This window comes from Sciurus vulgaris (assembly GCF_902686455.1).
Source record: "Sciurus vulgaris genome assembly, chromosome: X".
Taxonomy (NCBI): Eukaryota; Metazoa; Chordata; class Mammalia; order Rodentia; family Sciuridae; genus Sciurus; species Sciurus vulgaris.
In genome coordinates, this window is record NC_136471.1 from 97,527,255 (window position 1) to 97,551,977 (window position 24,723).

The 24,723-nt window shown below is 38.6% G+C and overlaps 1 protein-coding gene across 1 annotated transcript; it reads left to right on the forward strand.

The window, feature by feature from the left end:
* Positions 1-19,883: 19,883 nt before the first annotated feature.
* Positions 19,884-20,468, forward strand: LOC306651298 (RNA polymerase II subunit A C-terminal domain phosphatase SSU72-like; the record flags this gene model as incomplete). The annotated part of the gene is made up of 1 exon (XM_079123853.1): positions 19,884-20,468. The coding sequence occupies one exon, from the start codon at positions 19,884-19,886 to the stop codon at positions 20,466-20,468; it is 585 nt and encodes a 194-aa protein (XP_078979979.1).
* Positions 20,469-24,723: the final 4,255 nt, after the last annotated feature.

Consider the following 24,723-nt stretch of genomic DNA (forward strand, 5'->3'; position numbering starts at 1 on the left):
TATAATATGCCTTGGTGTGGGTCTGTTGAAAGTTTGTATATTTGGAGTACTATAAGCCTCTTGTACTTGGTTTTCCATTTCATTCTTCAGATTTGGGAAATTTTCTGATATTATTTCATTGAATAGATTGTTCATTCCTTTGGTTTGTTTCTCTAAGCCTTCCTCAATCCCAGTAATTCTTAAATTTGGTTTCATGATATCCCATAATTCTTGTAGATTCTGTTCATGATTTCTTACCATCTTTTCTGTTTGGTCCACTTTGTTTTCAAGATTAAATATTTTGTCTTCAATATCTGAGGTTCTGTCTTCCAGGTGTTCTATCCTATTGGTTATGCTTTCTATGGAGTTTTTAACTTGGTTTATTGTTTCCTTCATTTCAAGGATTTCTGTTTGGTTTTTTTTTTCAGTATCTCTAACTCTTTATTGAAATGATCTCTTGCTTCCCATATTTGCTCCTTTAATTGTTGATTGGTGCGATCATTTAATGCCTGCATTTGCTCCTTCATCTCCTACTTTGCTTCCCTGATTGTTTTAATTATGTACATTCTGAACTCCCTTTCTGACATTTCTTCTGCTGTGCTGTCTTTGGGTTTTATTGATATAGTATCTAGGTTTGTTTGGGACGTTTTCTTCCCTTGTTTTCTCATATTGGTCAGATGTCAGTGGGACTTTGTGATATTGCAGAATTCTTCTATTGGCTTATAGTGTCCCTGTGGATTTCCAGTGTATCACCTTCCTGCCTTCAGTAGCCTGAAGTCTTGGAGTAACGTGATAATGCAGTGCTTTCAAGGAAAGCTGCCCCTAGCCCGCTACTGGTTCCAGGACTTGGAGCTGGCTCTGTATGGAAAGGCTCTCAGTGGGGGGCCTGCTCTGGGAAGCTAGCCTGGAAAGGCACTTCCCGCCGGAGGGGGCTGGACTGCAGGCTGCGGGCTGCTTGGGGAAGTCCCTGGCTGCCCTGTCCTGGTCCCTGAAGCAACCTGCGGGCAGGAATTCGCCACCCTGGTTCAGGGACTTGAAGCTTGGTTCTGTGCGGAAAGGCTCTCACTGGGGGGCCTGCTCAGAGATGCTGGAGAATCTGGCCCTGTGGGAGGAGCCCACCACTGGAGTGCGCAGGGCTGCCTGGAGAAGACTCTAGCTGCCCTACCCTACTCTAATAAGCCACTCGAATCCGGGCCTGCTGCCCAGCTGAGCTTCACTGGGTGGGGGAGACTCACCCCATGGCTCTATTTTAGTCCGAGTCTCTCAAAGCCTCCTCTTCTTGAATCCTGGATTCTGGAGCAACTGGAGATGCAGTCGCCCTCTAGTCCGCCATCTTGGATCACCCCATGGAAAAAACCTGTGGCCAGGGTGGCGGGGGGGGGCAGGTCCGCCTGGAGAGGTCTCTGGCTGCCTTGCCCTGGTCCCAGAGGCTGCTTGCAGGCAGGAGGTCTCTGCTGGCTTGGGGACTTGTGGCTGGCTCTGTGTAGAAAGGCTCTCACTGGGTGGTCTGCTCCGAGAAGCTAGCCTGGAAAGGCGCTTCCCGCCGGAGGGGGCCAGGCTATGGGCTGCTTGGGGAAGTCCCTGGCTGCCCTGTCCTGGTCCCTGAAGCAACCTGCGGGCAGGAACTCGTCGCCCTGGTTCAGGGACTTGAAGCTTGGTTCTATGCAGAAAGGCTCTCACTGGGGGGCCTTGAAGCTGGTCTTGAACTTGCAATCTCCTGCCTTCAGCCTCCCGAGTTGCAGGGATTACAGGCGTATACCACTGTGCCCAGGGTCAACTGAATTTTGATACAGAAGCAAAAATAATTCAATGGGTCTGGGGAAGTGGCTCAGTGGTAGAGTGCTTGACTAGCAAATGTGAGGCACTAGGTTCAATCCTGAGCATCACATAAAAATAAATAAATAAAAAATAAAGGTATTGTGTCCATCTACAACTAAAAATATTTTTTAAAAAATCTTTTAAAAAACCATAATGAGATATCCCTACACATCTGTCAAAATGGCAAAAATAAAAACATATTGACACAAAATGCTGATAAGGATATGAAGAAACTAGATCACTCATACATGATTGTTGGGAATGTAAAATGGTACAGTTCTTCTGAAAATAGCTTGATAATTTCTTAAAGAAACTGAATAAGCAGTTACCAATTACCTAGCAATTGTACTTTTGGACATTTGTACAGGATAAATGACAACTTAAAGTCGCACAAAAACCTGAACACAAATGTTCACAGTGATTTTATTCATAACAACTAAAAACTGGAATTAGCCCAAATGGCCTTCAACAGGTGAACAGTTAAACAAAATGTGGTATATACCATGGACTACTACTCAATAATAAAAAGGAAGAACTATTGATATATTAAAACTACATTCATGAATCTCCAGGAAATTATACTGAGTGAAAAAAACCCATCCCCAAAGGTTACCTACTATATGATTTTATTTATATAATATATATATGTATATATTTGATATACATATATATATATATATATGTTTTGAAATGACAACATTTTAGAGTTGAAGGATGGATAATTGATGCCAGATGTTACAGACATTGAGGGAGGGGAGGAGAGTGGAAGTGGTTACAAAAGGGTAGCATGAATGTTCCCCAAAGTGTTGGAATTATTTAGTGTCTTGACTATGGTGGTGGATACATAAAACTACAAAGGTGATGCAACCATGTGGGATATAGTACATAGAAATACACACACACACACACACACACACACAAATATAGGTAAAATGGGGGAAATCTGGAAAAGATCATTGTGTTCTATCACTGTCAATATAATAGTTATGATATTATACTACTTGTTTGAAAAATATTAATGAAAAAAAGAAAAATATTAATGGGTATAGTGCACAAAGGAGCTCTGCTTTTTCTTACAATAGCATGTGAATCTATAAGTTTCTCAATAAAAATTCCAACTAAAAAGTAATATTATATACTACTTGTTTGAAAAATATTAATGAAAAAAAGAAAAATATTAATGGGTATAGTGCACAAAGGAGCTCTGCTTTTTCTTACAATAGCATGTGAATCTATAAGTTTCTCAATAAAAATTCCAACTAAAAAGTAATATTATCAGTAGGATTCCAATTTTATTTTTAAAATACACAGAAATATTCTGGATGATTACCCAATGATCTGCTAACAATTGTTATTCTGATATTATGGAATTATGGGTTATATTTATTTTTATATGATTCTGAGTTTTCAAAAAATATTCATAATGAACATCCAAATATGGTACTGTCAGAAAAATAAACTATTCAATCTGAATATCAATGTGACATTATGTTTTTGAGGAATGTACAAAGAGAAAGATCAAGTCTAGATAGGCAAATTGATTCTAGTAATATATACATTTCAGCAAAGATGGAAAATACATTATTTTTTACTTCCAATGTCACTTCTGCCACCCTGTCTGTAGTCCTGTGTTCTTTCTTAGCATCTTGATTTCTAAAGACATCTCCTGTACTGATTAGAAGGCACAATTTACTAGGTTATAAGGCTAAGTGGTTTAGCTTTTAAAACAAGATTACTTATGGATCTACATTTATGAGATTATGCTTTTTATGTATAGAAGAAACACTAAGGAGATAAAGCCTATGGGCGCTAATTAAGGAAAGGAGGAGTGGTGGAGGGAAATAGGATGTGTGACCAGAAGTCCAGGTGAAAGAATGAGAGCCTGATATACGTAAGACAGTGGCTGTAAGAGGAGTACAGGAGGGAACAGCCACCAAACATATTAAAGAACAGGAATTCGGATCGCTTGGGAGATTTGATGCAGAAAGTTTACTGAACAGTGAGAGAGGGGCAGGGAGCCAAACAGAGGATAGGGAAGGACCCCAGAGAATAGTAACATTAAGAAGTTCCTGCTATGCCCCAGCTGGAGAGACAAGGGCTTCAGTCATGTTACTGAAGCCACAATTGCTCAGAGGAAGCTGGAAATATAATAGCTTGTCTGGCAATAGATGAGGCCACAGATGTAGCCACAGCTGGAAAATCTGCCCACATCAAAGAGAAAGGGTGAAAGCAACCTAACTTCTCTCTCCTTCCAACTCTCCAATTTCCTACCAATGCCAAGTCTAGTTGAAGGCCAGATGATTTGAGAGGCTGGGGAATGTAGCCAAAGGAGTCAGTCCTTAGGGTACAGAGCAGAGATGGAGAAGAGTATGAAACAGATCTGAGGGCAAACAGGCTCAGGACTAACTGTTGATCTTTTTAGCTACTCAGCATCCTCATAGCCTTAATTAAATAAATTCATGCTTCTGTCAGACTTGAGACACTACCCATGATAAAACTCAGCATCTTTCTCCAGTTTTCTATCCCAAGTTCAATATCTCTACACATTATAAAATTCTTCCTAGAAATATCAGATGTGGTTCCTTGTAGTCTGGTGATCTACAAATTACCAGTCATTATTACCAATACTTCTCATATAAAAGAGTAGGAAGGAGATAGTTGGTTAATACATGCCTAATAAATTGTGCTAGGTACTATAATTCATGTGGCCATAGTTGATATTTATTACCTTTTTCTTCTACCACATGTATTATTTTATTCTTGCTCTTTCAGCCAGAATATTAGTTGCAGTTCTTTGCCAGTGGGGTGATCCAATCTTTCATTCCTGCAACATCTGACTCTTTGGTGGTCTATACTTATCAGGTTGCTACAGGCTTTAACTGACTTTTACTATCAGAAATGAAAGTACTAAAAATGCCCCCATGAATCCTGTTATTATATAGCAGGAAACAAGTTTTTCATTATTAATCATGATCAGTCACAACTCAGTCAATATAGTCACCCTCCCTCCTTTGCACATTGGTTCAGTGTTATGAGAAGCTCCAAATGCCAGTTGATGGTCTCAAATTCCATTAATGAGACTGAGTGGAAGCATTTCTTCCTTGAGAACAAAGACCAGAGCTGAAGGTTGTGGACAGGAAGCAAAAACTCTGTGACTTTATTACTACATGTAATAGTGAGAGAAGTCATCCCTACTTCTGCCTTTTAATTTCTGGACCCATGTATTCTATATAAGGGGGAAACATATATCAGTCACTGGTTCAAACCATATGCTATGTCTTGAGAGCTAACATTCTAACCTCACAGAATGTGATCTCCCATTTAGTACTATAAATATATCTTAATTAAGCCATTCCACCATTTTATCAGGCCAGCAGCTCCTGAGTGATGGGGTGCATGCAAAGCAGCAAATTTTAGTGACATGATTTATTACTGTACTTTCCTTGTAATGAAATATGTTCCTTGAACAGAAGCATCATTATATGTGATAACATAATAGTGAATTAGGCATTCTATAAGCCTTTAGATAGTGATGAAAAGGTGTTTTAGTAAGCTTTTTCACTGTGCTATGACTAAAAGATTCAACCAGCACAACTGTAGAAGAGGAAAAGTTTATTTGGGGGCTCACATTTCCAGAGGCCTCAATTATTAACAGCTGGCTCCATTCCGTGGGGCTCAAGATGAGGCTGAACATCATGGCAGAATAGTGTGACAGAGGGAAGCAGCTCCCATGATGATCAGAAAGCAGAGAGAGAGAGATCTCCACTTGCCAAATACAAATACATACCCCAAAGCCACACCCCCCAAAGCCCCAACTCTTCCAGCTACACCCCACCTGCCTTCATTTACCACTCAATTAATCCCATAAGGTGATCAATTAATTCTCTGGTTGGGTTAAGGCTGTCATAACCCAATCATTTCTTCACTGAATCTTCTTGCATTGTCTCACACATGAGCTTTTGGAGGACATCTCACATCCAAACCACAACAGAAGGCAAATCTATACTCAAGAACAAAGTGTGTTCAATAAAAGGTGCTGGGAAAACTGGAAATCCATATGCATCAAAATGAAATTAACTGGAGAATATCATGCTAAGTGAAATAAGCCAATACCAAAAAACCAAAGGCCGAATGTTTTCCCTGATGGGTAGATGATGACACAAAATGGGGGTGGGGGTAAGAGAAGAATGAAGGAACTTTAGATTATGTAGAGGAAAACGAGAGGGAGAAGGGGGGCAGGGGTATGAAAGATGGTGGAATGAGACAGACATCATTACCCTATGTACATGTATGATTACATGAATGGTATGAATCTACATCATGCATGCCATAGAAACAAAAAGTTGTACCCCATTTGTGTACAATGAATCAAAATGCAGTCTGTAAAAATTAAAAATAACAATAAAAATAAAATAAAATAATAAAATTAAACCCCTCTCTCTCACCCTGCACAAAACTCAACTCAAAATGGATCAAGGGCCTAAGAGTTAGACCAGAGACCCTGCACCAAATAGAAGAAAAAGTAGGCATAATCTTCATCTTGTCATCTTAGGAAGAGACTTCCTTAACAAGATTCCCAAAGCACAAGAAATAAAATTAAGTATTAATAAATGGGATGGGTTCAAACTAAAAAGCTTTTTCTCAGAAAAGGAAACAATCAATGACATGAAGAGAGAGCCTACAGAGTGGGAGAAAATCTTTACCACACACATGTCTGATAGAATACTCATCTCCAGAATTTATAAATAACTCAAAAAACTTAACACCCAAAATATAAATAACCCAATCAATAAAGGGGCTAAGGACCTGAGCAGACACTTCACAGAAGAAGATACACAAGCAATCAATAGATACATGAAAAAATTTTCAACATCTCTAGTCATAAGAGAAATGCAAATCAAAATTACCCTAAGATTTCACCTTACTCCAATTAGAATGGTTATTATCAAGAATATAAGCAACAATAGGTATTGATGAGGATGTGGGGAAAAAGATACACTCATACATTGCTGGTGGGGTTGCAAATTGGTGCAGCCACTCTGGAAAGCAGTATGGAGATTCCTTAGAAAACCTGAAATGGAACCACCATTTGATCCAGCTCACCCACTCCTCGGCTTATACCCAAAGGACTTAAAAATCAGCATACTACAGTGATACAGCCACATCAATGCTTACAGCAGCTCAATTTACAATAGCTAGATTGTGGAACCAACCTAGATGCCCTTCTATAGATGAATGGATAAAGAAACTGTGGTATATATACACAATGGAATATTACTCAGACATAAAGAAGATTAAAATTATGACATTTGCAGGTAAATGGATAGAGTCTGAGAATATCCTAAGTGAAATAAGCTAACCCCAAAAATCCAAAGGTCAAATATTTTCTCTGATAAGTGGATGCCGACACATAATGGGGGTGGGGAAAGAGAAGAATGGAGGAACTTTGGATTGTGTGGAGGGAAATGAGGGAAAGGAGGGGACAGGGATAGGAAAGATGAGAGAGACATCATAACCCTATGTACATGTATGATTACACGAATGGTGTGACTCTACATTGTGTACAACCAGAGAAATGAAAATTTGTACTCCATTTGTGTACAATGAATCAAAATGCATTCTACTATCATATATAACTAAATAGAACAAACAGTAAAAAAAGATCAAAGTGTGGCCCCTCCATGGTAGGAAAAGGTTAAATGTAGTCAACTTCCTAACAAGTGGTTTGCTGGTCCCCCCCAGAGAATGGTACCAAATTAAGAACTCAGTATTGATCTCTAATTTGGTGGTCTAGGCACTTAGCAGCAACAGTGGCAGATCATCGGTGGTAAGGAGAATTCCACATTCTTAAGTTTCACTAATCTCTAGCTGAAGGACTTCTAAATGGATAAACCCAGCCAGAGGCTGGCTGATAAAAGAACTTGGGAGGATGCAGGCTGCAGAGGATCAATCTCCTGGAGTAAAACAGAAATAGCAGGGAGCAGATCTGAGGGAAAACAGGCTCAGCTTATTAAATGTACATTAAGGGACAGAAAGTGTTTTCCCAGTATTCTGACTTGGATAACTGGGTGGACAGTAATTAACTAAGCTGAGGATACAGGAGTTTGAGAACATGTTGAGTTTAAGGAGCTTGTACAATGTTATAGTAAAACTTCCCAGAACTCTGCAGTCTGAAATTCAAGAGAGAAGTTTATGATATAGAACCAGGAGTCAGCAGAATATAAAGAGTCACTGAAGTCATGGGAGTGGGCACCTTCACTCAGGCTCAATGTAGGATGATCAAAGAAGAGAACCAGAGACAGTTCAGTCATCACCAACATTCAAGTGACTGACCATGGGAGAGAAGGCTGTGAGGAAGATGTCAAAGTATTATCTCAGAAATCAAGGGAGAAATGATTGTCAAAAATTAGTTTTGGACTGAGGCTCTAGCGAAGTGGTAGAGTACTTGCCTAGCATGTGTAAGGCCCTGTATTCCATCCCCAGCACTGCAAAAAAGAAGGGAAGTGAGTAAACTTGAAGTAGGGGAGGTAGGAAGGATAGATCAAAAGGTCAAATTCAACTTGGAGGTCAAGAAAGATAACTTAAAGGGGAACTACTGGGGAATTATATTAGACAAATTATATTGTAACATTGTGTGTATGTGTAACAACAAATCCCACCATTATGTATAACTATAATGCGCCAATTTTAAAAAATGGTAAAAAAAAAGAAAGATAACCTGAGAAGATAGAAAAGAACTGAATGACAAAAGGCCAATGAAAATTGTTGTCTGGTTAAATGTAGAAACAGATGCTCCTTTAAGAAAATCCTACCAAACACCAAATATGTGAGTAAGGCTGTCCTAGAATACCCAGCCTTCAGTTTACCTACCAGCAGAGATTAGTAGAGTCTAACCAGACCAGAACCACCCCACCAATTCACAGAACCAAGAATAAAATAATTGGTTGTGTTAAGGTACTATGTTTGGGGATTTTTTTTTTCACTGCAAAAGCTAACAGATGCACATATTTTTTCATTGTGCTGATAACTCATTCCAATAAAGTAACTCATACTTCAAGTCTCATGGTTTCTTGAATCAAGAGGCAAGGAAATATATCCTTCCTGTCTTAATTTTTGTTCTATTATTTTCATTTAGGTATCTAAGCTTCAAAAGACGATTTATAGAATAATTTTTTTGGACATGCAAGTCTATGTAAAGCTCTTTGCAGGCCATCTGCTTTGAAAAGAACCCATGGTAGACTCCTTTATTTTTACCATCAATCTCCCCTTCTCCTGCCCACGTCTCAAGGCATTCAGCAAAGATCTGTACATGTGGATCAAGGTGGTACTAAAGGGGAAAAGTGGGGGAAGGCAGCTCCACTCTAAATTAGGATATGGCAGTGACATTGTTTCTTAGTTTGGTTCCAACCTGGGGCTCTCTAAGTAAACACTGCAGAAGCATCTCCTCTAGCAATGCACTGAGGAAAGTGAAGCAGAATGAATATATTCCTGATCTGGAACATGGCAGATGAACAGGCTGGAAACTCCTACTCCTGTTAAAGGCTCTAGGGATTTGTTATTCATAGCTATTTGATTCTATTGAATCGTTAATTTGATATAAACTTACTCTTAACAAAAATGAATTTATAGAAAATGTCCACAATTGGCTAATTAGGTTGATGAAGTCACAGGAACTTTCAACATCCAGTAATTCAATTTTGTGATCAAGTTTGATATTTAGTTTAATGAGATTGTACCAAGCACTGACTTGGGCTCTGCTGCATAGCAAAACATTGAACTGGATGATATTGACAGTTACCATTACATGCCTATACTCTCTCCCAGAAAGGAGACTCTGGCAGGGCATTATTGTCTTTTTAGATTTAGTCCCTACAATCACACCCTGGTCAGTCAAGACCTTTTATATTTTATCATTTAAATATACTTTGGGGCTGGGGTGTAGCTCAGTGGTAAAGCACTTGCTTAATGTAAGAGGGCTCTCAGTTCCATCCCTAGTCACACACACACACACACACACACACACACACACAGGTAAATGTACTTCAAAAATAAGTAAAAATTCTTTAGTGAGGTTAGAAGTGAGATATTTTACCTTCTTTCTTATCTCTTGCTTTTTTTCATCAAGGTATTCTAGCAAGAAAAAGAGAAATGAAAAATAAGGATGTGAGGTCACAGAGATATATCAATGAGCTTGACTGAATCATTTCACAATGAATACATATACCTCAATATCATGTTGTATACCATGAATATATGCAATATATATTTGTCAACTGTACCTTAATAAAGCTGAGGAGACAAAAAACTAATGTTGCTATATCAAAAAAAGAAAAGTCACACTAATATGATAGAGAATCTAATTTACCATAATCAATTCATTGCCATACTCAAGCTCTATGTATAGTTTCAAAAGACAAGAAGAAAACTTAATAATCAACAAGTATCTATCTTTAAGGAGCCATTATTAATTCAACAGTTTATCAAGCACCTAATCATACCTCCGAAGATTCAGAAGTAACAGGAAAGATCCTCAACTCACCCCTAGGAAACTGTCAGATTATCCTGTCCTTAGGCTGATTTCCACATTTCTTCTTCTTTTTTTTTTTCCTCTTTTAGTACTGGGGATTGAACTCAGGCACTTGACCACTGATCCACACTTCTAATTACATCTTAAGCTATAGGTGTGTACCAAGAGAAATGTTGCCTACTGATGTAATTTCTTTATAAGTAATAAAATAATAATAATAATAATAATAGTATAATAAGAAAAGAGCTGACATTTATATAGCACTTATAATGAGCCAGACAGTATTCTAAACACTTTCACATATTAGCCAATTTAATCTTCAACAATCTTTCAATGTACTCTTATTATCCCTCATTTTTAAAAGCAGATGACTTAACTGAGGCAAAGAGATGTTAAGTAATTCACACCATTTCAGACTATTAACTTCACTTTTCTTACTAAGATGGAATATTATAGAATTTGTTGTTGTTGCTGTTACTGTTGTTATTTTGTGGTACTGGGGACTGAACCCAGGGCCTCACACAGGGCATGAAAGGCTCTATACTATTCTGTATCCCCAGCCCTCTTTGAAAATTTTATTTTGAGGTAGGATCTTGCTAAGTTGCTGAGGTTGACCTCAAATTTCCAATTGTCCTGCCTCAGCCTCGTGAGTAGCTAGGATTACGGGTATGCACCAACACACTCAGTGAGAGTTATTTTTTAACAACAAAGAGTTGTTAGCCCCTGTTAATTAATAATTTTGAGCATCAATCATACCATTCTCTAAACACTCAGCCTGAGATTTAATAATCTAGTATGAATGTTTTCCACCTAAAAAGATGCCCATAAAAGCCATATCCAAAGGAAAATAAATTGTAAAGTATGTTAAATTATTCTTAAAACTACTGCTGATTTTCAGTCAGACTATCCAAATCTCTTCTTGGATTTTTAGCTGGCATATCTGCTTCTATATTGAGTGAAATATCAGGTTTTTCATATTCCCAAAGGAAACCAGGAGAATTTGGCCAAGTGTTTACTAAGTTTCCTTAGAGGCCCATTCTTCCAAATATATGAAAATTTCCTTCATGGACTTTATGAAGAGGTCCAGTTTCAGTGATTTACTCCATGTGCCAGAGCATGTATCAGATGAACCATTATGTTCTGTCTCTTGCACAAACCTGGGTATACCTGAGCCCGGTGAGTGGAATGCTTTACCTAAACTTATTCTGGTCTCCCGGAGATAAGTGCATTTGATTTGATGCCTAGAGCCAAGAGAATTCTAAAGTGTAGGCAACACATGACTTCTTGTTTTACTAAGAAAACCAGCATACCAATAAGACATGCTTGCCACACACATGAGTATAATATCTTCTAATCTTAATGATTATCTTTTAAAATAGCAACGATGATGTTGGTGATGATGGTAACAGCTGACATTTATTGACCTCTTATAACATGCCAGGTCCGGGTTAAATGATTTAGTTTATTTTAATTAAAATTTCACAACAATCCTTATTCTGAAGGGATTTTAAATAACTATGATGACAGTTTTTGATCTCTGGCATGAGCAAAATTTACCCGTGAAGCTTACTAAAAATGTAATTTACCAGGCCTCACTCTGGAACATCTGATTCAGTAGGTCTGAGGAGAGGTCCAAATTCTTTTTTTCTAGGGTACCAGGGATTAAACCTAGGGGCACTTAATCAATGAGCCACATCCACAACCCGTTTTTATACTTTATTTAGAGACAGAGTCTCACTAAGTTGTTGAAGCTGGCTTTGAACTCATGATCCTCCTACCTCAGCCTCCCAAGCCCCTGGGATTACAGGCACATGCCACCACACCTGGCTCCAAATACATTCTCTTAATGAAAGTTGGCTAAAATGCCTAAAGTCAATCAAATACAGTTACATAAAATTTACTGTGTTTCTATTCAATCCACACAGAAATCAACAAAATAGAGTCCCATTTGTTCGTCTTATTTAAAAAAGAAAGTCTAACAATATTGAGCACATCCTCTTAAAAAAAAAAAAAGTAGAAGGTAGCCAGGCAAAATGTCACATGCCTTTAATCCCAGCAACTCAGGAGGCTGAGGTAGGACCCTGCCTCAAAATTTAAAAATATAGAAGGACTGGGGATGTGACTCAGCGGTTAAGTGCCCTGGGTACTAAACGATAACAACAACAACAAAGTAGAAGCTATATGTTGATTATGTGACAAATTTGGGGAAAAGCAAGTGAAATTAACAGGGAGGAGGAAGAAGGGAAGAAGTTTCAAAGAAGGGGAATGTTCTGGTTACCTCTTGTTCCATATAAAACTACTATGAGATTAAATGACTTAAAACATAACAATCATTTATTTTGTTTATGAATCTAAAATTTGAGCAAGGCACGGTGAGGAATTGTCTTTGCTCCATGTGGTACTATCTGCGATGGCTTGACTAAGGCTGGTAAATCTGCTTCCAAGATAGCTACTCACATGGCTATCAAGTTGATAACAGATACTGATTCCTTTCCATGTCGGCCTCTCCATGATGTTATAAAAGTGATCATAACAAAAAACAAGGAGTAGAAACTGCCAATTTCCTAAGGCCTGGGCTCAGGAGTCAGCACAATATCACTTCTGTCACCAGTTAAGCAGTCACAGATTCAAAGGGAAAGGATTTTGCCTTTTGATTGTAGGAATGTCAGAGAACATTGGGGTTGGACTTTAAATTACAACAGGAACACAGAAAGGAAAGACCTGAAATAAGAAAGAAAAATTTTTTACCTGGTTTGCTAAAACCAGTTAAACCAGGGAGAAAGCAAATATATCCCCCTCTTGGATATTCTGGAAACCCATGCCAAGTAGAATCTGCACCCTTTCTAGATACTTGCTACAGATATGGTAAAGATGGGAGGTTTCCCCTACACATGCAAATGGAAAGAACACACTTTCAAATGTTACTCATTTCCAAAATACTTTCCTTCTTGTTGTTTAACAAGTAGCAAAAGTACCTACAGGTCCAGTACTGTGCTAGATAAGGGGATGTGGAGATGAGTAACAGTCTTTGACCTGAAAAATGCACAGGTAGCTGGGCACAGTGGCACACACTTGTAATCCCAGAGGCTTGGGAGGCTGAAGCAGGAGGGCTGTAACTTAGGGAGGCCCTAGATAACTTAGTGAGGCATTAGGTCTCAAAATAAAAAGGGCTGGGGGTGCAGCACAGCGATTAACATCCCTGGGTTCAATCCCCAGAACTATGGTGCATATCCATAATCCCAGCTACTTGGGAGCCAGCCTGGGCAAGACCCTGTCTCAAAATAAAAAGGGTTGGGTATATACCTCAGTGGTAGAGTACTTGCCTAGTATGTTTGATCTCAGTGCCCTCCAAAAAATGCATAGCTAGAGGGAGAAATGGCAAAGTATATAACCAGAAGAGTTATGCTACACACATACATAGTTATCTTGGATGTACACAAGTAAGAAAGACTGGTGGGTGTGATCAGCTCAAATCTCACTTTCCTTAGGTCGTAGATCCTTTATAGTATTTCATGCATCTTGATCTCTTCACAACTTCCCATATCATAGTACTTTATTAAATATTTGTAGAACTATATAACCAATGTCTCTCCCTAAACCATATCATAGAATTTTCTTTAATATTGGGTCAGCTTTAGTGATTCACTTCTAATGAAAGTCATACAGCATGGGTTGGGGAGATAGCTCAGTCGGTAGAGTGCTTGCTGTGTTAGCACAAGGCCTTGGGTTCAATCCCCAGCACCCAAAAAAAAAAAAAAGGCATACAACAGAACTAACTGCATAAGACCTCAGAGGTTAGACTGCCGAAGTTCCTGCCTGCTTGCCCCACTTCCCCACCTCTAAATATATACTTTAAGACCACATTGAGAGGGGTGTGTGTGTGTGTGTGTGCGCGTGTATGTGCGCGCACACACATGCATGTATGTAGCCCCAGTTGTTTTAGCCTCAGCTGTTGGAGTCTTACCAGCATCAATCAGAAGTATGAGTGAGCAAGCCGTAAATGATTCCAGTTCCCAACCTTCAAACTGCCTTAGTTGATGCTGAGCTTTGCAGACATGCCTTCTTCTCTGTATATTGTCTGAATTCCTGACCTACAGAATCTGTAAGCATAATACATGGTTATTTTATGCTATTGAGTTTTGTATGATTTGCTATGCAACCATAGTTATTAGAACAGAGAAACAGCAGGATCCAGACTTAGAGGCACTTTTCATGAATGACGGGGAGTTTGTGCTTTTTCCTAGGGCTACAGAGAGACATTGAGAGATTTTAGGCAGAAGAGAACAGTCAAGAGTTTTAGAGAATAATTTTGACTACATGCAGTGAAGATCTTATAGAAGAAACCACAGGATGCTGACAAAGGGCAGTATGTAAGGTAAAAATGATGAGAGTCAAGTCCTACTTCACTACTGTGTGGTCGATGCCAAGTCACTTAACCTCGTTAATCCTCAGTTTCCTCATCTGTATATTAGGAATAACAATTTTTCCCTTTCAGTGAAGATTGTGAAGACAACCCAGCTGAGGCTATCATTTTAAGCCTGCTTTTCCAATAATGAAGTAAGATGGTTCCCAGGGGAAGTTGGTCCCAAGAGAACATGAAACATGAGTTGAGATAACAGTATATCTTCATCATAAATAATACCATTAAAAACTATTTCCCTGATTCTAGGTGGCTTGTTCAAAGTGAATTACTTCAAAATATAGTCAACAATTATATTGCTTTAGGACCAAAGGTCATGATTTTCCACTGAGAATAAGATGTATTATAAAGACTAAATTGTAATTCAAAAATTTCAAAAGCAACATTTGACTTTTCCACCACTGGTTTTACTCACTTCATAAAGAAGTCATTGATGTATCTTGGAGCAGATGTTACAATCACATCTAAGGACTATATCAGAACATGAGGAAGCCAGGCACAGTGGTGCATGCCTGTAATCTCAGTGGCTCAGCAGACTGAGGAAGGAGGATCACAAGTTCAAAGTAAGCCTCAGCAACTCAGCAAGGCCCTGAGCAACTTAGTAAGACCCTGTCTCAAAAATAAAAAAAAGACTGGGGATGTGGCTCAGTGGTTCAAAGTTCCTGGGGGCGGGGTGAGGAAATATTTTCAGAAAGGAATATAACCAAAGAATAGATCAATAATGTATTTGCTAGTATTTCCTAAGACAAAACATTCACCACCACCCCAATTTTTTCCTTCAATGTACCATTCAGCTTAGCATTTGACAAAACATTAATTTTAGTTAGAATTCTCTTCATAATTTTTAGTTCTCTGCTTCATTCCAATATCTAAAATGTACCTGATCAATGCAGCAAATACTTATACTATTCCTACAAAGGCAAAATGTAATTTAAGGTCTTCTAAATTAGTATAAATAAAGAGAAGAACAAAAGAGATACATATGGAACTTGAGCTAAAACACAAGCTATTCAACGTTGAGCCAGATATACAGTAAAGAAAGATTACAAATGATTTTATCACTTTCTCTGTTATGAAACTATCATCACTATTTCATTAGGAATAATTATGCATTTTTGCATTTATGAAACGAATTACAAATAGAAATGAATCTTTTAGTTAAAAACTTGTTAGTCCAAATGTGTCATTATCCCATTAGATTCCAAATGTTTGAGAAAAACTATACAGATGGTGATGATATAGGCAGTTGGTTAGATTGATCCCCAAAAGTGTAAATGATAAGAAAAAAGGAACAAGAACAGATCCCAGGGAACACCCACATGAAAAAGACAAAGAGGAGTTAGAAGGAGACTGAGGAAGGAGAGGCCAGAGATATAGAAGGAAATATAGGAGAAAGTATTTTCATGGTACAAGGGAAAGCAAGAGTTTGAAGAAAATTTGCTGATCACAGAGAGGGATCAACATCACATGCTCACAAGTTACACAGGAAAAGAGTTGAGAAGACTCACCCAAAAGAGCATAATTGAATTCAATGAGAACAGTTTCATCAGAGTCATGTTACTGAAAACCCTTTGCTTGGAATAAAGTGTAAGAGGAAATAAGACAAGAGAAACAGGGAATGTGTAATGCCCCTTCTAGATTCTTGGCTAAAAAAAATGATAGGATGATAGCTGTTTGTGTGTGTGTGTGTGTGTGTGACTGAGAGAGAGAGAGAGAGAGATTCCTAAAATGGAAATAAGTTAATCATGTTTAAATACAGACTGAAATCAGTTCATATAAAGGGAATGTTCTAATTACAACAAAGGTTTGAAGAGGCTGGAAGGGCTGTAATCCAGATCTTGATGCAGAGAATAACTACAAATAGAAAGGAACAGAGTAATAGAATGATTAGAGGGCTGGGGACATGACTCAGTGGTAAAGGGCTTGCCTAGCGTATGTGAGGCACTGGGTTCAGTCCCCAGCAAAACACACACACACACACACACACACACACACACCAAAAGAAAAAAAAATGAAAAAAGAAAGAAGAGTGATTAGAAGTTCTGTTTTTAAAAAATATTTTCTAGTTGTCAATGAATCTCTATTTTACTTAGTTATATGTGGTGCTGAGAACCAAACCCAGTGCCTCACACATACTAAGCAAATGCTCTACCACTGAACTACAACCCCAGCCCAGCAGTTCTGTTTTTAAAAGATGCGGTCAATTAAATATTGGCCATAAGTTGATAATTATTGAAGCTGGATCACATATATATGAGGGTTCATTAAACAATCCTCTCTATAATTTTGTGTATGTTTTACATTTTCCATTATAAAGTATTTGAAAAATATTGACAAAAATATTGGGGTAAAAATTGCTATATTACTCAGGATGGCTGTGCAGTAGGAGGAAAAGGTATTTGTTGAGAGTGAAGGTTGCAGGTTGAAGGCTTAGCAAGAATGGTGAAAGTTTGAAACTGAAGCTAGGGAGAACGAGTTGATGATCCAGTTAAGGTTGGTATTCTAGTAGCAAGTATTTATGTTTGTTATAAGATTATCTTTAGATGCTCTCTGAAATGGAAGTGCAGGAGCTCTTGGGGAGTTCCATAATTGATTTTTGATGGGGTGGTGCCAACTAAACATTAAGGGAAGCATCAATAAGAAAGATTTAGTGTGATGGAGAATGTTTCTTTTCCCTTCATGAAAACCCTATTGTAATTTTTTTTTTAAGTAAGAAAATACTTCAGTACAGCTGTCAATAGCTTGCAGTTAGATTCTGAAGAGAAAAAGAGAGAAACTAACTTAGGAGGTAAGATAATTTTTCTTTTAAAAAATCCTTTCAAAGTTGGGCACTGTGGCATATACCTGTAATCCCAACAACTCAGGAGGCTGAAGCAGGTGGATGGTAAGTTTGAAGCCAGTCAGCATCTTAGCAAGACCCTGTCTCAAAATAAAAAATAAAAAGGACTGGGATGTAGCTCAGTGGTAGAGTACCCCTGGGTTTAATCCCAGTACAAAAAAAAAGAAAAAAAGAAATACTTAGGACAATTTTAAATAGATAAAATTATATATGTGCAATATAAATAGCTCAGTAATAAAGTATTCCTGTGTTCAATACCCAGGATGGTGTGCACATGCACACACACACACACACACACAGACACAAACACACAAATCCTCTCATATACTGTTGTATAATGCTTATCATAAATATTTACAAGGAATTGAAAGATAGTAAAATAAAATAATTTAAATGCACTTTCAGAAATACTTTTAGATTTTAAACCAAATGTGCTTTTAAGTGTTGCAAATTATTTATACTAAACAACTACTATCTATCTAGAGGCAAAACCATTTTGGATATTGGCCTTCAAATTTAGTAACCTTTCTGCTATCTTCACTGATGGCCTTCTTTCAATTCCAGACTTCCAAGTGTAACTGTAACTCAAATTTAAATATACTTTTAATGAACACTAATTGCTCCACATCTTCCACATTTCACTAGTATCCTCATAGTCTAGGAATCCCTTGAAGCAGAATGACTTATAGTCCATTAGGGCTAAGTGATCATCAACAAAAATCTCAATTTTCTATAAACTCACTACACAATTGTGTTTATATTCTGCAAATAGATTCCAGAATTTAAACATTGTAAGGTATCATAAAATAAGGGTTTGGAAAATAAAGCCTGTACTATGAATAAGAAGGAGGTTAGTGGAAATCATGGTGCAATGTAATTAGCTTACTTACAGGCAAATTGATTTGTATATATTTTTAAATATTGATTTAATTTTATCCTTTAAATATTAGAGCTGTCAATGGTTTCTAGTTTGCACTGTAGTTTTTAGAGAAAGAGAGACATCTTTGAAACTCTTTATGAATGCAAACCAGATCATGGAAGGATATGTCATTGTCCATGAAGGTAACCACAGACTAGGTAAGTCATACTAACCTTTCCACTGAAAACAACTGTAAGCCGGACAAAATATAAAAACTATCTCCATAAGAGCATCAGAAAACTTTTAAAAGAATGAAAAATTAGCATGTAGTGAGGGCAGAGGTGATAGAAAATAAAACCAATACTTGGACCTTGTTTTCTCTGGAAACGTTTTCATAGTTCAGAGGAGACTAAGTAGTTCAGATGCTGAATTGAATTTTTAACAATGTCACATAGCTTTGTAGACAGATATCGAAGTCTTGGGATTGTCAAAGGTGGGACAGGGCAAGGGTAAAGACTAGAGTCAGAGCTGGGATTTTGAAATCATGAACCATTTAAGAATAGACCTGCAAATGTCCATCATTAATAATGGACCAGCTCCACTTCTGTATTGAAGTGATCCCTCATTGCTAGTGCCAACAAGCACTTGATGGAATTAAATATAAACATTCTCTGGACAAGGATAATATTAAGACCTCAAAATACTTCTTACAACACTTGTGAAAATGTAAAGTCCAACATGCAATAAGAAATGGCCAAACACCAAAGGTGATAAGATATATGATTAAAAATCGTAACAACAGACTGTGGAAATATACCCCAAAAGACACAGATATTGCGGTTAACAGATAACAACTCTAAAATAATTGTATCTGCCATAAACAAGATGAAAGACATGATTAAGACTTGAAATTCTAGAACTCAGAAATAACTTATGAATAGGTTTAATAGCAGACTGGACATGGAAATTTAGAGAACCAGAAGAGAGGTCGGAGAATACCCAGATTGAAACTTGGAGAGAATATAAAGGTAGAAAGCACTGAAGGGAGAATAAATGACGTTCAAGGGTTCAATGATAAGTCCTCCTGTAAGGATGTAACATGAGACACTTGTGCGGGATGTGGGGTAAGAGGCATAGAACCAACCTTGCAGTGTATTGGGAAAGCAGGTCCTCAGCTACAGAAGCCGCGGAAAGGCACGGTGTTGGCAGGCTCTCGGCCGCTCTCATCTGCAGACAGGGAAACGCGCATGCCCAAGGGGCGGGGCCTCCCCTGTGACGTGACCCTTACGTCTGGTTACGTATGACCTGTCGTGCTGTGCCGCCATTGCTCCTTCTAACGTGCCTGACTTCTGGCCGCGCGGTAACCATTTCGCTCGCTCGCGCTGAGGCGCCACATTGAACGAAAGTTCTAGAACAAGAGTGTGGCAAATCTTGTGGTATCATGCCATCTTTGCCACTGCAGGTGGCGGTGGTCTGCTCCAGCAACCAGAATCGGAGCATGGAGGCACACCACATCCTCAGCAAACGAGGTTTCAATGTTCGTTCCTTTGGAACAGGATCTCACGTGAAGCTTCCAGGACCGGCACCCAACAAGCCAAATATTTATGATTTCAGAACGACATATGATCAGATGTACAATGATCTTATTAAGAAAGACAAGGATTTCTATACAAAGAATGGCATTTTGCATATGTTGGATAGAAATAAAAGAATCAAGCCTGGTCCAGAAAGATTCCAGAATTGTAAAGAACCATTCGATCTGATCCTCACTTGTGAAGAACGAGTCTATGACCAGGTGGTGGAAGAGCTGAATTCCAGAGAGCAGGAGACCTGCCAACCAGTGCATGTGGTCAATGTGGATATCCAAGACAACTATGAAGAGGCCACCCTCGGGGCATTCCTCATATGTGAGCTCTGCCAGTGTATCCAGCACACCGATGACATGGATGACGAGATTGATGAACTACTGCAGGAATTCGAGGAGAAAAGCGGCAAGGCCTTCCTGCACACTGTCTGCTTCTACTGAAGAAGACCGCCTCCCGCCCTCTGAAGCCATCAGGAGCTTCCTTTTGTTAGTACATTTGCCTTCCTGATACTTTTAGGCATTCTGACATTGGACAGAGTATCACCCCAATCAACTGTGCACATGAAATAAGATATATGAATATGAAGCTTAAAATATCTTCTATCCCACATACAGATGAGTGGGATATCAATTATAAATGTGTTCCTTCAAAAAAGACAAACCGTTTACGGTTAATTTCCTCCAACATAAGTATGTCTTTGCCTGTGCCTGTCTTTCCCTTTCCTAATGTCCTGACCAGACTCTACAAACACCTGGGAAAAAGGAGGAAGCTGTATCTTATTAGGAAAAAAACTTGGAATTGTCCAATAAATAAATATTGCTAGATGTCAAAAAGCTCTTGATTACATTTAATTTGAGCCTTAGAAGGAGGAAAGAGAAATCATATAGGAGTAATATTTGGAGTGGCTAAGAATTTTACAAAATTAAAAAAATAGTTTTAAAGGGTTTATGAGCCCTTAGGAAGAAGAAAGGTGAGGTTTGGAGTCAGTATCAAGACTTTCTCAGTCTATTCAGCTGAATTTTGGCATGTAGATATATTAAAACATTGATGGTATAAGATTCAGATGGGAATCCTAAAAGCCCAAATAGGAATGAGGGGCTATTTTTTTGAAGAAACTAAGAGCAGGAAAGAGCAATACATGAGTACTTAGAGAAAGTCAGGAGTCCAATCTGGGAGAACTGAGCTTAATATTTGTTATGTTCTGGATCTTAAATTTCCTTCAGAGGCCATGTAAAGTCTTTGTCAGCAGCCTGTGGCCCTACTGGAGGTGGTCAAACCTTTAAGAGGTGGGGCCTGCTGGAAGGATGTTAGGTCACTAGGGACATGCCCTTACAAGGGTTATTGGGACCAGAAATTGCATCCCCATAGACTTCATGCTGCCATGAGGTGAGCAATTTTGCTCTGTTATGTATTCCCCACCATGATATTTGGCCTTACCCCAGTTCCAAAAACAACAGAGCCAAGTGACCATAGACTGAAAAACAAATTAAGTCTTTCCTCCTTTTAAGTTGATTATCCCAGGTATTTTGTCACAGCAATGGAAAGCTAATGCAATCATCAAGTCCAAACAAATAGAAGAGAGAAAGCAGAAGGAAAACATCCTACAGGTTGAGACCTAGGCAGAACTTAAATGAAATACAAAACCAGAGTTAAGCAAGGCTGTAAGATACCATCCATAACATGTAAACAGAATCTGAGTATCTGTGCAAATGGCTTAATTTGATTTAAAGGCATAGTACTAGGGTGGATGGCGAAAGACTTCAGAAGGGTGAATAACTAGATACTAAATGTGTTTTACAAAGATAATTCTCTAGTCAGTGTAAAAGGTGAAATAGAGAACTTGTCATGGTTATGATCTCAGGACAGGAGATTAGACAGTCTTGAGCACAAACCCTAAATCCATTTCAACAAGCGCTGTCCCCTAGGGCATATTGTATAATCTCTCTGGGCTTCAGTTTTCCCATCTGTAAATTGGGCATCTTCACAGAATTCTTTTGAAATGAGTGTGATGATGCATGTGAAGTGCTTGGCCAAGTGACTATCATGCCGTGAGCATGCAGTAAGCATACTGTGAGCACTGATGGGACTCTTCTGAGGAGAAGCCAAAGGCAGCAAGATTGACCAGAATGGTACTGAGATGATCTAAGGAAACATAGGGACGTCCATGCATGTGCTTGTCAATAGCTGTAAGAATGAGGAGGGGGGATATGTAGCAGGGCTTGAGGCCAGAGATTGAGTGTATATGAGGGAGTTTGTCAGGGTGGGGGAGGATAAGAGCAGTGAAATAACACAGAGAAGGAACAAAAGAATCCCCTCCAACTCTTCCTAGGCACATACTCCATGTCCAGTTGGGTGCAGCTGAATGAGCTCTGTGCCCAGGGACAGACCTGATGAAACAAATATCTGCATGTGCAGAGGTTCATTTGGTTTTCAGAACTGAAGTGGCCCACTGTATTCCACTTTTTTTTTTTTTTTTTTTGGTACCAGGGATTGAAACCAGAGGTACTTTATCACTGAGCTACTTCTCCAACCCTTTTTGTTTCTTTTTATTTTTTATTTTGAAACAGGATCTCACTGAGTTACTCAGAGCCTCACCAAGTTTCTGAGGCTGATTTGAATTTGTGATTCTCCTGCCTTGGCCTTCTGAGCCGGTGGGATTATAGGCATGTGCCACCACTCCTAGCTGTACTCCAATATTTTGCAAAAATGTAGAACCCAGTGTGAACTTTGACCAGAGGCAAACAGCTTTTTTAATGATCATGGTCAGTCATACCCTGACCCTCAACAATTTACACAAAGGTCAGCAGGCTATTAATTTCTCATAGAACTGAAGAAACAATTAAAAAATATTAATGGAAAACTTATTTGTTTAGTTAATCTACTCCCCCTTTCCACATGGCCACTTCTTCAACCAAACCTAATACTTAAGAGTAACAGCTCATAACAGATGCTGCTTATGTTCTCAGCCCAAGCAATCTGTCTTGCAAAAGAGGTTAAGAATAGATCGCAACTAACCTCTGAAGTCTCTGTTTTATACTCTTGCTGTTTTCATTTAGACAGAAGGAGTCAGTTTATCAAAGGATTTTCTGAGGCTCCAGTTTCTCTGACAAGAAGTGTGAAGGCCAAATGGCCCCACTAGGGAAGATTTCAATCAGTAGACATCACCAGTAGATGATTTGCCTTGGTTATTTTTGGTTACTGTAGTTCCAACACTGAAAGAACCAGGCAGAGGGCAGGAAGAAATGACAAATGAAGGGATGGGAAAGAGGAATGGAGAAGTAAAACCTTCTAATGTGCTAGAGAACATTAGAAGTCTCATAACAAAAATCCTGTTTCTCTCAGTTTAGCCTCTCCCCTGTCAGTTTGCCCATCAGCTGGCCCTAAGAAAAACCTTTTAATAGACAAAATGATTTGTGGTCCCCTCATCTGCTTGCATCCCCTAAAACATTACCCCCTTCTCCAACATTGACCCCCAGTTGTGTTCATGCTGTTCTTCTCCCTTGCCACCAGACTGAATGCAACCCTATTCTATGATTTAGATTTTTCTTTCCCTTACTCAGCTTTCCCCCACAGAACCTGATCTCATATGCATGTTCACTCTACAAGGCCTAGAAAGAGGCTACCCACATTGGCATGTTCAGAAAAGTATGGACCTCATAAGAGTCACTTTCCAGCAATGGTATCTGACTCTGCCAGGAAGATTGGCACCTTGAAGGAACTGCAACAATTTGAACAGACACAGTCCTCTGACCCTGTTTTTTACCTCAAATATGGCTAAATTCAGTGCAAATTCAGACTGCTTTCAATTTTTGTTTCTAGGTATAGACAACTACCTGGTGGCTTATTTAGGAGAGGAACTCTACCCATCTGGCTCATCATCATGCCTACCTACACACAGTCCCCCCCACAACTCCAGTGTGACATATAGAGTTCCATAATTGTTCCCCAGACATAATGAGACAGAACTCATAATTGTTGCTTTTGTCATACTGAATCCAGAGATGGTAAGAAACACTTTTCCATTTTAACGGCAGTCCTTGAAATACCAGTTTTAATATTTTCTGAGGATTGTGTAAACATTCAATAATTAATTCTCATACTGTCTTATAGAACTAGTATCGTTATGAAAGTTTTATGGATAAAGAAACCATGTTGAAATTCTGATTTAAGATGGAGGGAGGAGAAAAATTTAGGTTTAAACATCAGATGGAAATTGCTGAAAGCTAGATTTAGGCCAGCCCATGCTTAAAGATATCAATCAATGAAAGTGATGGTGAAGATTCTGAAATGGTTATTTTCTAATTGGAAGTCCTCAACTAAGTACTTAACACATTTGTCTTTCTCCTAACAAGATATAATTTTATAAGAGGGAAAATAGTTGACTTTTTAATAGACTATCATATTCTACCCTCGAGTGTTTCCCTCATCCCAATCAAAGATATTATCATCTTCCCAGTGAGTCAAGGTCATTATGGTTTTCTTCCTCCTCTCATCCACACCAAGGCATCAGCAAGTACAATCACATGGACCTCCTAGATCCAATTTAGTTCATTACTGCTACCAGTAATGGAAGAGTGAAAGAACCTCTTAAATATCCTTCCTGCAGTCATTCTTATTTCCCCTGATTAGTACAACTTTTATGCTCTTTATAAACACAAAGCAGTTCATGTCATATCTTTGCCTCTCACTGTATTT